At 37.9% G+C, this 15591-nt stretch overlaps 1 protein-coding gene across 1 annotated transcript; it reads left to right on the forward strand.

The window, feature by feature from the left end:
• The first annotated feature begins 14409 nt into the window (after nucleotides 1–14409).
• Nucleotides 14410–15244, forward strand: LOC127106236 (cysteine proteinase inhibitor B). The gene has a single exon (XM_051043535.1). It carries the CDS (start codon nucleotides 14650–14652, stop codon nucleotides 15067–15069), a length of 420 nt encoding a protein of 139 aa, XP_050899492.1. The 5' UTR covers nucleotides 14410–14649; the 3' UTR covers nucleotides 15070–15244.
• Nucleotides 15245–15591: the final 347 nt, after the last annotated feature.

Consider the following 15591-nt stretch of genomic DNA (forward strand, 5'->3'; position numbering starts at 1 on the left):
GGAGGGTGGCAATTGGCCTGTATGTGGGACAGCTGTGCCAGTATTGAATCACATTCAAACTTGGTATGGTCTTAGAGGCTGATCTGGTGAAGTGTGTGTTCATAGGTTGAGTTGTATTATGATTTCCGCTGCATAATACCTGGCAAAACTCAAACTCTGATGTTGTTTCCCCTCATGTGGATGAAAGGCTGCTGTATTCAAGATCTCATCATAATCTACTGAAGATGTCAAAGATACTTGAGTCCCCTCAAGTCCACTCATCATGACGTTCTCACTTCAGGATAGTAAGAATCACTTAATCACTGATTCTTTTACTCACTTGAGTAGGGTGTATGAAGACCTTGAAGACCTTCAAGGAAGGTTTGTTCCAAGGAGGTGGAACTAATGTTCTATGCGATGTTAGAACATGTTATTCAACAAGTATGCAGCTACTGGTTGAAGAGCAGATGTTTTTAGGTATCAAACAAAGGGATAGTTCTGTTTGGAACCTACTCCTGACCTGGAAGAGGAGACATCTGTGTGTGCTAAGTTGACAAGGGTAGGGTCAACTGTGTGTGAGCTCAAGAAGGTCACCTTTAGAAGTCTGATCTCTAGAAGTTGAGCTGGTTGAGATGTGACATGTGCAATCTCCTGCTGTTTGGCATATTCCTGTTGATTGATCAGGGTTGGATAGCTGTTCCCTGAAGTACTATGTTGTGTTGGAAGACAAGTCTCCTGGATGTTAGTAGTCAATAATGGGATAACCTGATTGCTATACCATTTAAGAGGATTGGAACCATGAATCTTGTTATTCAAACACCACGGTTCAGAAGTGGCAGTTCTTTCGAGGAGTGAGAATATGAAGATTCAGAGGTTAGTTGAGGTAGTATGCTCTAGCAATGCATATTTACCATTGACTGGTGTTGTTTTGTATCACTAGTACTTATGGTCAGCTGTAGTCTGATTGGTGTGACTGGAGTATGTATAGGTATAACTCATAGAGTTAGTTGCCACTGGTAGGGATGGTGTATGTCATGTTGAGACATGTTTGTACAATGCATGGATATTGGTGTGAAGTTTCCATGATTGTTAATTTGAGGGGGAGTTTTGGTTAACCTCCTCAAGTCTGGTCAGCCTAGGGTCTGGTTGGCTGTTGACCTGTGTCACATGGGTTCTGGTGGTTGTGTGACACATTTGCAAGGAAGAATTCATCTCTCTCATTCCTAAGGGTGAATTTAATCTGGGAAGACTTTCAAAATTGTCTAGGTGCTTGCAAGCAAAAGATGTTGACACAAGGAGAGTACTTTCAAAGTATTCTTATGGTGGAAGTATCTGAAAGGAAAATTGGGAAAGGATTTAAGATCAATGTCTACTTGTGCCAAGTACAAGTGTGTAATTGATTATCCTTGGAAGTCAAGATAACGGATGTTCTTAAAGATGTTGGAACATCACTTCTTCAAGACCCTGTGCAGAATCACAGGAAGGATAGTACATTGGCTTATGATCTATCTCTTTGGTGGCAGCAAAAGCATATGATCTCTGAAATGGTTTCCTGGCAAGAAACATGTTCAGCCTTGGTATGTACAAGAAGAAGAAGACATCATAGTCTTGATGGTGGTTACTTGGATCAGTTTATTTCTGATCTAGGTAAGGAAGTGCATTAGCTTATGCACACTGTGGAGTCAAGAACAAGTGGCAGCAGTCTTGACATCATGGAAACAGCCTTGCCTTAGGATGTGGAATCCTTGGTAGAGCTGAAGGGTTAGTTTCTAACTGGTCCTTCTGAAGACTCATACATCAGAGTGTCTGATGTCTTTGGAGAAGAAGCAGGGATTCATCAAGGTGTGAGCTTGGATGACTTAACTGCAAACGTGCAGGATGGAGGTTGTTTACTCAAACTTGGTTCCACAATCAAGTCTATGAGAACATTGAACTCTTGTTCTGTGAAGGGAGGAAGTTCTTTCAAGTGGCAGAAGAAGGAGCTGAATTCAACAGCTGGATGTCAAAACACAATGTTGTGACATTTGGTTCAACATCAGATTCTTAGTTGGTGAAGTGGCACATCAACTTGAGATAGAAAGGTCTACAGGGTTGTAGATTGGATACTTCAAAAAGCTTGAAGTTCAAGTCTCACTTGGAAGGTCAGAATATCTTTGAGAGAAGTCTGATAAACTTGGGGAGGTCAAAAAGCAGCATTTGACCTTTTCATATGAGGATTCATGAAGGAGGTAATCAACCAGTGGCATTTAGTCTATCTTAGGAGTGAGTTCGAAGAATCAAGATAATCCATATGGCAGCTGATTATTCTTGAGGAAAGTCTGAGACAAATTACTTTTGAGCAGAAAAGTAGTAAGTTGAAGACAAAAGGAGGTGTTTTCTATTCATCCCTTGGAGCTTGTGGTAGGAGTTCTGAGCTATCTATGGAAGATTATCTCTTGTAATGGGATGAAAATGTATATGTCCCAATGTATGTCTGGGTTCTTCTTGATCAACCCGGTGACTCAGTGATATCTGAAGACTATCAGATGGTGTGCCTTGTCCTGTTATGAAGGATGTCCCAGCTGATGTTAGAACATCTTGTGAAGTGGTCTTCTGTTCTGGTTAGAAGAGAGATTGACACAGAGTGTGAATGTGTTCAGCTAAGAGGGTTGAACAGAGGGTGTGCTCTTGAAGACATGAAGATGCGTCTTATGTTTTCCATTCATCAAGTGGTCTGGAGTCTCTTTGAATCAGGAAGTATGTGAAGGTCCAACTTTGGGATGTTGGATATGCCCATGTGTGATCTCCAAGCTTCAAGAGGAGAATGGGTTGTTCATGACAGGGGGAGTTCTGTCCTTGCACTGCAAGTAATCATCAAGCTTGTGGTCTATGTGTTCTCAGATAACAAGGTTTGGAAACCTGTTAGCTAGTGGGATAAAGTTGGTATGTGTCAAGGCTGAGTGAGCAGAAGAATGTCTGACCGGATGTCATGACAATATGGAAGCATATGCCAGTAGGACATTCTGGCCGGTACAGGTGCTGGAGTTACAGCAGCTGTTATTTGATGAATGCACAGATTTAGGGGGAGAAGAAGTACCCTTGTGCATGTGTGTATTACTAGTAGCCATAACTAGTAATTGTTTTTGCTCCTGCTGCTGACTAAACTGCTATTATGTGGTTTAAACTGCTGATAGTTTGCCTTGTTAACAAAAAGGACAGAGTATTCACAAGATGTCATATGTGATGTCTTAACATAAGATATCTTATGTGCCTCCTGGAGTTCAAGAAAGTGTTCATGCAGGAGAGGATCAAGAAGTCAGACTCAAAGTCTTGGAATCTGATATGGTTGTACCTACTGTAAAGCAAAAGTGGGTGATCACTTGATCGAAGCTGTGAAGCAAGATCAAGTGGATGTTAACTTGGTTGAAACTGTGAAGTAAAACCAAGTCTGGAACTCTGTCATTGTGCTCTGGCTATGTTGTTGGCTTTGGCAACATTTTTGACAAAAAGGGGGAAGATTCCCTCCCCTGCAGCAGCTGTGTGTTGAAGTTATATTTAACTTCTGTTGTTGTGCTGCTTTGTGAAGTTTTTATTTAACTTCCATGTGTGTGAGTGTGCTGCCACTCTAAGTGTATTAGCTAGTATTATTTCCTGCTAGGTGAGTGATTCCGCTGCTATGAACTCTGTTATGGGGATCAAAGTGTTTTAGCCAAAAATTTGCCAAAGGGGGAGTTTGTAGGTGTTTAATTGGCTGCATTATATGGTAAAACACTAATGTCTTGACTGATGTCATGACATGTATGTGTGACTACATTGTAGTTACTGCAGGACTAGCTAACACAGGATTTATTGAATGTCAAACTGGATGCTATGACATTCATACCTGTCAACAGATACTAAGGAATAGAACAGCAGGAGTTCTGTTAGAACTTAGTACTCATTTGCAGTCTGGTTATCAAGGAAGAACCAGACCTGGCATAAGGCCTACTGACTGAATGTCAAACTGGATGTTATGACATTCATCATTGAAAGCAGCTGCTGAAGATTAGACAGAGTGGTGTTCTGTTATACTTCAGCATGGAACTTAGTTTGTTCTTCAAGAGAATAACAGAACTAACTTAAGGCCAATTGTGTAAATGTTAAGTTGGACACTTTGACATTTATTAATGTAAGCTGTCACTGTAGTATGGTCATTTTGATCATGTACAGATCAGCAAAATTGTACAGTCTGTTTTCTAGAAAAACAGACTCAGCATATGGACCTTGATGTCAAGCTGAATGTCGTGACATTCATGCCTGACAGCATATGCTAAATTGTAGGTTGTTCAGTTTTCTGTTTCAGCTTTTTCTCAAGCTATTCTTCAGGAAGTCAACAACTTAGAGAAAATCCAGGAAACCAACAACCAAGCTACAATTAAGGAACCTAACAAATAGCATATTTGTTAGCACACTAATATGTGGAAATTAGTTAGAATCCTATGTGGCATTATTTGTGGAGGTCTTGAGATATTTTAGGAACTAAATATGGAGATATTTTAGGAACTAAAAGATTGAAGACCTTGTTTGTAGCAGAAAGCTTCTGCTGATGTTGTAACAACAAAGGAGAAGTTTGCTGCGATTTCTGAAGGCCCAAATCCACTTGGGTGATTAGGTTATAAATAGCTGATTGTAATCTAGTCGTTGTAAGCCTCCTAGAATGAAAATTTAGGGGTGTGTGTAAGGTAAACCTCCCAACCTGTGGGATGGTTACCATGTGTTTCTCAGTGGTAAAAGCTGAGAGTTTTTGTAACTCAAGCCTGTAGGCAAGAGTGATTATGTGCTTGAACAAAGCTGTGAAGCAAGTTCAAGTTGGTTAGCATTACATTGTGATTGTAGTGATAGGAATGGAAACTGGAGGTTTCTATCTAGGAGTTCCTAGGTATAGATTGCATTGGGTAGGGATTAAGTGATAAGTTGTAAACGGGTGAGTTTAGCTTTGAATTGATACTACTAATAGTGGATCTTCTTCCTGGCTCGGTATGCCCCCAGACGTAGGTGATGTTGCACCGAACTGGGTTAACAATTACTTGTGTTTTTACCTTTTGCATGTTATAATTTTTGTCAGTTATAAAATAAGGTAAACCTGTAATGCTGCAACAGATGATGTTCAAATCAATGTTGAGACATCATGTTGATAACTGTGCAGGCTCAACAGAAGTAAGTGCTATGTTTGATCTTTGTTGTGCCTGTGTACCAGATGGACAGAACTGGGTGTTCTTCCATTCTATGGTGATATAGTAGCAGATGTCGTGACATCTGTGAATGTGTGCATATCAGTACTAGGTTGTAATTTGTATAACTGTCTTGCTGTAATAGGTACTATGTTAGATCAGATGTCATTACTTGGAGTAGAACATCTGAATTCTGACTACACCAGAATTTCACCTATCAATTCCAAAAGGATGATATTTATGCCAAACCCTTTATTGAGGCCTAATTCTCTATGGATTGGAAGGAGGTAACTGTAGTTTCATCTTCTGGTACACATGATATAGGGTTGGGTCAAAGTGTTTTAATTTACATGTTTGATAAGAAACTTTGTGATATAGATTTATATGGGTATGATTTTGTGGAAGAATGTAATAAAAGGGTATTTTGTATGAATAAAAGGAGACTCTTGTGTAGAAATTTGCTTGAAATTGAGTTCATTCTTAGGGATGAGTACTAGTTTCCCAATTTAATTGAGACTCTCGTGAAGAGCATGATAACAATTATTTCAAAAAGGATAAATATGAATTTATTTTATTTTATGTTTATAACATTTTAATTACAAAGATCGATCTCCGCCTCCCATTTTCTAAATTTGAGTGTTATGTTATGTGATGGCTTAACATTTTTTATTCTCAACAGTTAGACCTATGTTACGTTCTTTGAGTTTGTATGTAAACAATTTAGGTTCCTTGCTTTGATGTTATACTTATTTTTTATACCTTTAAAGTTGATTGTAAGGTCGATTTATGTTCCATACGCGATCATCCATTTTGAGGTTCTCTCTCTCTCTCTCTCTCTCTCTCTCTCTCTATATATATATATATATATATATATATATATATATATATATATATATATATATATATATATCCTTATCTCTCTCTCACCCACACCCATACACACACACTCACACCTACACACACACACTTCCATTCTCCCTCTCCCCCCATGGAGCTTCGCAATCACAACAAATGTAAGTTTTATTTTATTACTAAAAAATTAAGTAATAATTAAAATAATACTATTTGTCTGCTCTCACGGCTCTTAACCCAAGTAATTAGTAAATTATCAAATCTTCCCTACAATCCAAAAATACCATAATCCTCATATAATTCTCCCCCACTTAAAAGAATTTCCGTTCTAAAAAATTACTCTGAGATACCTTAATCTTCTCTTAGATCATCTTCATTTTCTTGGTAGTCTGCTTCACAATATTAGGTCCGAGTACAACACTCCCTCCCGACTCATACAAACATAAAAGAGTCTTACACCTTTTCTCATACAACGCTTCAAATTGTGTCATTCAAATACTCGAATGAAATATGTTATTGTATGTAAACTCAATCAATGGCAGAAAACCGTCCCAAGCACCCCCTCTGCTCTAAAACGCAATCCCTCAAAAGATCCTCTAAGGATTAGATATTCCTCTCAATCTGACCATTGGTCTATGGATGATAAGCAGAACTTAACTTCAGCTTAATACTCAAAGCTTCCTGTAAGCTCTCCCAAAACCTGGATGTGAATCTCGGATCTCTATCTGATACAATACTTGATGGAATACCATGGCGCTCCATAATCACAACAATGTAAATCTTTGTCAGCTTCTACAACGGAAAACTGATCTTAATTAGATAAAGTGTGTCAATGTAGTCAGCCTATCCACGATCACCCAAACGTATAAAATCCACCTGAAGTATTCGGTAACCCAGTCACAAAATCCCTTGATATACTATCCCACTTCCATTTTGGAATATCCAATGGTTGCATTAGTCCAGAAGACTTCTAGTGCTTAACCTTTGACTTCTGACAAGTTAAACATGAATATACAAATTGTGCAACGTCCCTTTTCATTCCTAGCCACCAAAACATTCTCTTGAGGTCTTGGATCGTTTTTCTAGCCCCGGGATGAATACTCGAACCACTTCGGTTACTATCTTGCAAAATAGTCTTCTTAAGTTTCGACATATCAGGTGCGTAAACTCTACGCCAAAACTTAAGGATCTCATTCTCATCAACTCTAAAATATTTTCCTTTCTTATCTGATGGCATATGATCAACCAAGGCCGCATTCAACTTCTGACTCTCTTTAATCTCATCAAGGAATCAACTTTAACATTCCCAGTTTCACATTATCCACAATCATCTTGCATACCAAACTCAAATCTAATTGTTCAATCAAGCCCAACTCTCTAGCCATCAAAGTCGCCATGCGTAAGAACTTCCGACTTAAAGCATCTTCTATAATGTTGGCTTTACTGGTATGGTAGTTCAAACCAAAGTCATAATCCTTCAAAAATTCTAACCATTTTCTTTGTCTCATATTCAGTTCCTTCTGATCAAATAGATATTTCAAACTCTTATGGTCGCTGAATACCTCAAATCGAGAACCATACAAGTAATGTTTCCACAACTTCAACATAAAGACTACAAATTCCAACTCTAAATCATGAGTAGGATAGTTGCTCTCATGAACCTTCAGTTGTCACGAAGCATAAGCCACAATCTGCCTATTCTATATAAGCACACCATTCAATCCCATCTTGGATGCATCACAGTATACCACAAAAGGTTCCTTAGGATCTGAAAAATATCAACATTGGCGTCATCATCAATTTCTTCTTCAATTCTCGGAAATTCTCCTCACACTTCATGTCACACACAAAGGTTTGACCCTTTCGAGTCAACTGAGTCAAAGGTAGGGCTAACTTAGAAAAGACTTTGATAAATCTTCTATAGTAACCCACCATCCCTGAGAAGATTATGATCTCTGTAACTGACTTTGGTGCCTCCCACTGGAGCACTGTATCTACCTTAGTTGGGTTCACAACTATGCCGCCATTGGAAATATCATGGCCCAGAAAAATCACTTCTCGCAATCGAAACTCACATTTTGATAACTTGGCATACAAATTCCCCTTTTTCAATACTTGAAGTGCAGTATGAAGATGTCCAGTATGTTCTTCGTCTGGTTTTGAATACTCAAGAATGTCGTCAATAACACCACTACGAACTGATCCAAATAGGGATGAAAGATCCTATTCATGTACTCCATAGACACACCAGGATCATTAGACGCGTCGAACGACATCACCGAGTATTCACAGTGACCATATCGTGTCCTAAATGCAGTCTTCGAAATACCTTCATCCTTCACTCAAATCTGATGATAGCCCGACCTCACGTCGATGTTGCTGAAAACACAGGCACTCACTAACTGATTCATAAGGTCATCAATCCTTGGAAGAGGATACTTATTCTTGATGGTGACTTATTCAGATGATGGTAATTAACATATAATCTCATAATGTCGTCCTTTTTCTTCACTAACAACACAAGAGCTCCCCAAGGTGACACACTTGGTTTGACAAAGTCTAATATTTAAATTAGATATAGATTCATCCTTCAACATTCTCAAATTTTCAAAATAGGTTATGATCATCTGTAACCTTGGCATCCTCACCTTGGATGTGCCTTCATGAGCAGTCTTGAGAATCTCCCAGGCTTCTTTGGCTTCAACACATGTATTGATCAGTCTGAACATGTTCTTATCAACTCCATTGAATATGAAGTTCAAGGATTTATCATTACCAAAGGATTCATCATCTTCAGCTTTTTGGACCAATCGACTTCAGGTTCAAAGCTTGTTGAACCATCTTGAGAAGTGATAACAGGACTTTTCCAACCTTTAACCATAACTTTCCATGTTTTTTTGTCCATAGATTTTAAGTCATTATTTTGGCCTTCCAATAGTCATAATTTGAGCCATCTAACATATGTGGCCTATTCGTAGACCCTTCATCCATTGCATTGTCCATCTAACCAGAAAATATCCTCCGTGGAGCTCACCCAAACAGAATAGGGTGTCTGCTCTGATGCCAATTAAAATTATGTTTTTTAGGGGAGAGATGTTAGGCATGATGTTGTAACAACTGGTCTAACAAGTTAAGCTAGAATAACAACAAAACCAAACAAAATAAGCAAATCAATAAAAATCGTATTGAAGGCAGTTAAAATAACATAAGAGATTGGTAACCCAGATCGGTGAAACCACACCTACGTTTGGGGGACACTCTACCCTAGAAAGGAAATTCACTACTTTGATTTATTACACTTAGTCTTACAAGAACCAACAAACTCTATCTTGTTCAAAGCCTCTTCCTAATCCTAGTTACTTCATATTTAAGGACTCCGCTTAAATATGAGAACCTACTCATTTTCTTCTCAATCAAACAACTCGTGATTGGTGTTAATAATATCAATAAATAATATTGAATATTACAACTCAACTAAGACAAACCAACTATTCCAAGTTACTAAAATATAATGGTGTACATAAAGATTCAACTCTAATTTGGTTAGGGCATTAACATGGAGTACAAGGAATTAAACGACTAACAAACCATAGACACTAAGACTTTACTCTTGTGTACAAATTACTCTCTAAACTATGAGAATTGAGTCTCCTTATATATCAATGCATTTGGGGCTTTTTTCCATGAAGCTCTGAGTTATTTTCATCCTGAATAATAGAGATTCTGTTGGATATGATCCTCTCCATAAATCTCTCAAAAAATATGATTTGTTACTTTTAAATTCAAATTTAAACCTGATTTGATCTTCAATGATTACTAAACAATTAAACCACACATTTCTCAACAAACTACAACAAATCTAATTAAAACTTAATCAAAATTTTCGAAACAAACAACATCCATAAGGCCTTCCATAAAGGCAAGGTGTCGAATAACACACATGCTGGAACATCGTGTTCCACATGTTGCACCAGAACATCCAAACCAACTCTTCTCCATTACTTGCAGTTATTTAATTCTATAGGGAGTCTTGGATAGAACATAAGCCTTAGCCAAACTGCAATAACATTTGTTTGTTGTAAGAGACCAGGTGTTGCAGCACACGTGTTGGAACATCGTGTTCCACATGTGTCCATTCTGCACCAAACAACTTGAAGAACTTTCATGTTGTTTTTCATAATGCAACCAATCCATAAAGAAGAGAATCTAAAGTAACAACAAGGCTCCTCATGTTATTATTTTGTAGAATCTGCACTCAGTATCTATTCTCTTTTTATAGGAAACCCAGTATGTCTGAGGAAAGTCGCCCTAAGAAGCAATCAAATTGGTGGATCCCTAAGTGGGATCCTTGCCTCCCTTAAAGGTAATTAAGTTGTTAGATCCTTAAGTGGATCCTTGATTCCCTTAGGAGAAATCAAACTTTTGAATCCCAAAGTGGGATCCTTTCTGCTTTTAGGGGCAATAAAATGATTGGATCCCTAAGTGGGGCCCTTACTGCCCTTATGGGAAATCAAGTTGTTGGATCCCTAAGTGGGATCCTTGTCACTCTTAGAGGCAATAAAGTTTCTAGATCCCTAAGTGGGATCCTTGTCGCCTTTAAGGGCAATCAAAATTCTAGATCCCTAAGTGAGATTCTTACTTCCCTTAGGGGAAATCAAGTTGTTGGATCCCTAAGTGGGATCCTTGTTTCCCTTAGGGGAAACCAAGTTGATGGATCCCTAAGTGGGATCATTGTCACCCTTAGGGGAAATCAAATTTTTGGATCCCTAAGTGAGATCCTTTCTGCCCTTAGGGACATTCAAATTGTAGGATCTCTAAGTGGGATCCTTTCCGCCCTTAGGGGAAATCAAGTTATTGAATCCCTAAGTGGGATTCTTTCTGCCCTTGGGGGAAATCAAATTGTTAGATCCCTAAGTGGGATCTTTGTCGTCCTTAAGGGAAATCAAGTTGTTATATCCCTAAGTGGGATCCTTGCTGCCCTTAGGGGAAATCAAGTTGCCGGACCCCTAAGCAGGATCCATGTTACCCTTTGGGAAAATCAAATCACTAAATTCTCATAAGCGATCGTTATTTACCCCCTCACAGGGGAAGTAATAGGTACACCTCTGGTCAAGGGTCAAAAAACAATCATATATAAATGGCTATGGAGAAAAACGGTAAATAGTTATTAGTATTAAAGATGCCCAAGGGGCGCAACAGTCTTAACGATTACAAAAAGCCCACGAAGGGGCTAATAAAAATGATAAAAGACCATCAGGGGCCAAGAAACATTACAAGAGAACCCAAACCATCAACTCTCATATTGAACTTCCTCCTTCCTTATGGCATCCTTTGGTTCAGGGGCTTTAGACTCGCCATTTTCCGTCGCAATGTCATCACCTTGTGTGTCACATGCGACAACAAAACCTTTAGGCTCTGGAGGGGCCAACTCCTTTTCGTTCACTAACTAGCCATGTTGTCCATAGATATTGACACGCTATCATGGTGATGTTCTCAATTTAATCAAGAGGTTAACAAAGCAGGATTGGAGTATGCAATGAATTTGGTCGAAAATTGGAGAGAAGTCACCCATGTATGAGAATTCGCCTCTAAACATAGATCCGCTAGAAGGTACAACTCCAAAGTCAAGCCGAAGGAGATGCGAGAAAGTGGCTTGGTCTTGAAGCAAGTAATTCTTCCTGCACATCAGAGAAAACTACAACCCAACTGGGAGGAACCATATTGCATATTCCAAAAGCTTCCTCATGAAGCCTACAAGTTGCAGTAGTTAGATAGATAACTTCTACCCATAACCTAGAACGCCCTCCATCTTAAATATTACTATAGTTAAATTATTTTAATTTATTAAGATATAACTATTTACTTGTTAGTAATTTCTTGAATGTTTATGAACAACATGAACATTTTCTCAATATTTTATGAACTGAACTCTCACAGGAAGATCCTTGTCGCCTTTTAAGGAAAATTTATGAATGCTAGACTTCCATAGTAACATCCTTGCCGCATATTAAGGAAATATTATGAATGATTGACTTCCACGTGAAGGTCTTTGTCATCCTTTGTGACGATAAAAATAGGCCTAATTGAACTTCTTGTTCGAAGGACTTAGCATTTCCTCGGGCGGAACCACACATACGAATCTCTCTCCGGAAGCGCGACTAAAGTCTAACCTAAGAGACTCAATTAAAAGTCTTGTATGAATGCTTGATAGACATATCGCCGAGAGGTCTAACGCCTTGCCTGAGGGACTTATACTCTCATCAGGAAAGCTCAATATAACTTCACTATGGGACTAAGAGTCCCCATCAAACAGGTTATTTAATTCCTTACTCGAGGGACTTAGAATTTCCTCGGGTGGGACCCCATATACGAATCTCGCCCAGGAGGCGCGACTAACACCTAGCCTAAGAGACTTACTTAAAAGTCTTGTCTGAGGGCTTAATAGAAGTCCCGCCTAAGAGGTTAAACGTCTCGCCCGAGGGACTTATGGTCTCATTAGCCAGGATCAACGTAACCTCACTTGAGAGCCTAAAATCTAGTCGGTCTGGCTCATCATACATGTTGCCAAGAATTTTATAAACTTAGGGCTTTGGGATATTCCAACGCTCTATGATCTAAAACAATTTGCCCTTCATCAAAAGTCCACGTGTTTAAGTGACCATGTAGTATGATATTTGTAAATCCCCTGATAAAAGTGAGAGTTTTTCAGCCCCTAGGAGATACGATGACCATATGCCTCCCTATAGGAGGTATTGCCTTGCCCTAAGTACCCCACTCGTCCAGTTATGAGAAACATGGAAAAAGATATTCCTTGGTCAGGGAGAAGTTATACTACTATAAAATATACCTTTCGTATCATGTTATTACCTCGGCTCTTCAATCAACCAAAGTAATATGTGATATTTAGGCGCCTGCATTTTTATTTTATTTTATTAAAAAACTTTTTACTATGGTCCTTAATAACAATCGTGGTGAAAAGTAGGAAGACGCCACTTTTAACCACGATTGAGATTCCAACCATGGTGAAAAGTGGCATATGGTCACGTGTTCAAATCCCAACAACAATATTTTTAGTTTTTTACTTATTTTTAAGTCATTTTTCACCACAGTTGGAATTCCAACCGTGGTGAAAAGTTGCGTCTGATCACGGGTTTGAATCCTAGCACCAATATTTTTTATTTTTTACTTATTTTTAATCCACTTTTCACCATGGTTAGAAATTCCAACTGTGATAAAAAGTGGCGCCTTCTTATTTTTTAAAGATATATACTGCTCTTAGTTCATTCACTTATTCCCTAAACGTACTTAAACAAACTTCATCTTCTGCCTCCAAACTACTTCCATTTACGAAACAATATTTCACCATTAAACAAACTTGAAAACATCATTTCTTCTTTAAACAAAACTCAAAAATATTTCTTCCATTAACGAGTTTCAGAACTCCATCATCTCTTCTCCAAATTGAACGATGCATGAAAAGTATGGATGCAACTTAGTAACGTTAGTTATTATTGTTGTGCCAGGTAAAATGTTCTTTTTTAACAATTCTATTTATTTATTTTGTTGTTGTTGTTGTTGTTGTTCTTTTTATTTTTGTTTTTGTTGATATTGCTGTTGACGTTGTTGTTTTTGTTTTGGTTTTTGTTGGGTTAAAAATATTTAATATTATGATAAAATTTATCATTATAGGCATGCAAAACATGGGACAAAAATAAAAAATTGGATTGACCGTTCACTATGGTTGTTTACTACAACCGTGGTTATATGTAGCGCACTTTTCAATTTATTACCACGGTCAATAGATATATAGTGGTTACAAATAGCCTACATACAACCATGCACTATCTCACAACAACTACTCAACCGTAATTATAGGGTTTTCACAACCGTGATTATAAGTGTTTTCCGTAGTAATGTCAGAGTCAGTAATTGACCCGCATACTTCCTAAGAAGTAGGGATTCAACGGTCAACCATTTATTGAGTGGACGGTGATCCTTCCCGAGGAAACCCTAGGCCCAAAGACCTCTATAAATACCTCTCCCCAATCGAAAAAAAAGATTTCATTACTTACACACAATACCTAAAGTAACACGCTTACTTACAGAGTCTATCACCTCACATAAACAGATCCTCTATATCACCGTAAACACAATAACATCATCATATATGACTTTTCATTACGACGGACAAGTCTAAGGTCCCTAAGTCTCTTTATCCCATATATTTTTTATTTTAACAAACTCAAAACTTCAAAACTATTAGTGATATTTTTTGTTAGGTGAAATTCAAATAATATTTGAATTTTTCCAATAAATTAATACTATAAATAAATACATAGTATTAGATGATTGCATAGGGAATATCGACACAGCTGAATTTACATACCATCTTCATCTTAAAAAGAACAGACAAGATGGCAAGTGAATGCGTGGCAGTCTCACATGAGCGTGAGTGCTTATGTGTCAGTTACTGGTAATTACAACAAACCACGTAGCTCTCGTTCCCGCATAAACCCATACCGTGATGATACCATATATGATCTATCATCTATCTGCAACACTGCATAACAAAGATCAAAAGAAAATCATAACATCTCAACTTCATCGTTTCCGGGGAGATAATTGATCGATGGCGGCGGCGGCAGCAGCATTGATAAGATCACCGGCGACATTAGTAATGATATTAATGGCAGCATGCATAGTGTGCAGTACAGCGTCGTACAGGCCTCGCATGGTGGGTGGTAAAACAGAGATCGCAAACGTGAGGACAAACGAGGAGGTACAGGAACTCGGCAGATTCGCGGTGGAGGAGTTTAACCGGAGTGTGAAAGTACGGAAAGAAGGGGAAGGGGACTTAAGGTTTGTGGAAGTGGTGGAGGCGCAGCAACAAGTAGTGTCTGGAATCAAGTACTATCTGAAGATATGGGTTAGGCAGACGAAAAATGATGATGCTCAGAGTGAGGATTCGGCGATGTTCGATTCAGTGGTGCTGGTTAAGCCATGGCTTTCTTCCAAACATCTTCTACACTTTGCCCCTTCTTCCCAATGATGATTAATAATAATGAAGCTTTCTTAGTTATTAGCAGTAGAATAATGTTATGTTACGTGATGTATATTAGCAGTAGAAGTTCTACCATGGCATCCATCACGTACTAAATCAATTTTCAAGTATGTTAATACAATCCTATCAATCAATCTAATCAAATAACTAGCTATCTACTAAATATTGTTTCCATATTTTATTTCTCTTTAGTTTTTTATTTATTATTTCGCTTTCTTATTTTAAATTATTTTAAATAAAAAAGCATTGCTTACATCTCTTAATTATTTCGCTTTGTTTTTTTTTAATTAAAAAAACATTACACTCTAATCTTTTAAAGAATAAATTAAATAAAACATTACACTCTTGTTTGGTTTTCTTAATTATTAATAAAAATATTTTAATTTAAATTATAAAAATTATTTTTAACTTTAAAAATACCATTTTTCAACTCTTCACTTACTATCAAAAGTATATGATCCTCAAGACAATACTTATGATCCTGAAGACAATACTTAAAGCAATGAAGAA

This window comes from Lathyrus oleraceus, chromosome 7 (genome assembly GCF_024323335.1).
Source record: "Lathyrus oleraceus cultivar Zhongwan6 chromosome 7, CAAS_Psat_ZW6_1.0, whole genome shotgun sequence".
NCBI classification, from domain to species: Eukaryota; Viridiplantae; Streptophyta; class Magnoliopsida; order Fabales; family Fabaceae; genus Lathyrus; species Lathyrus oleraceus.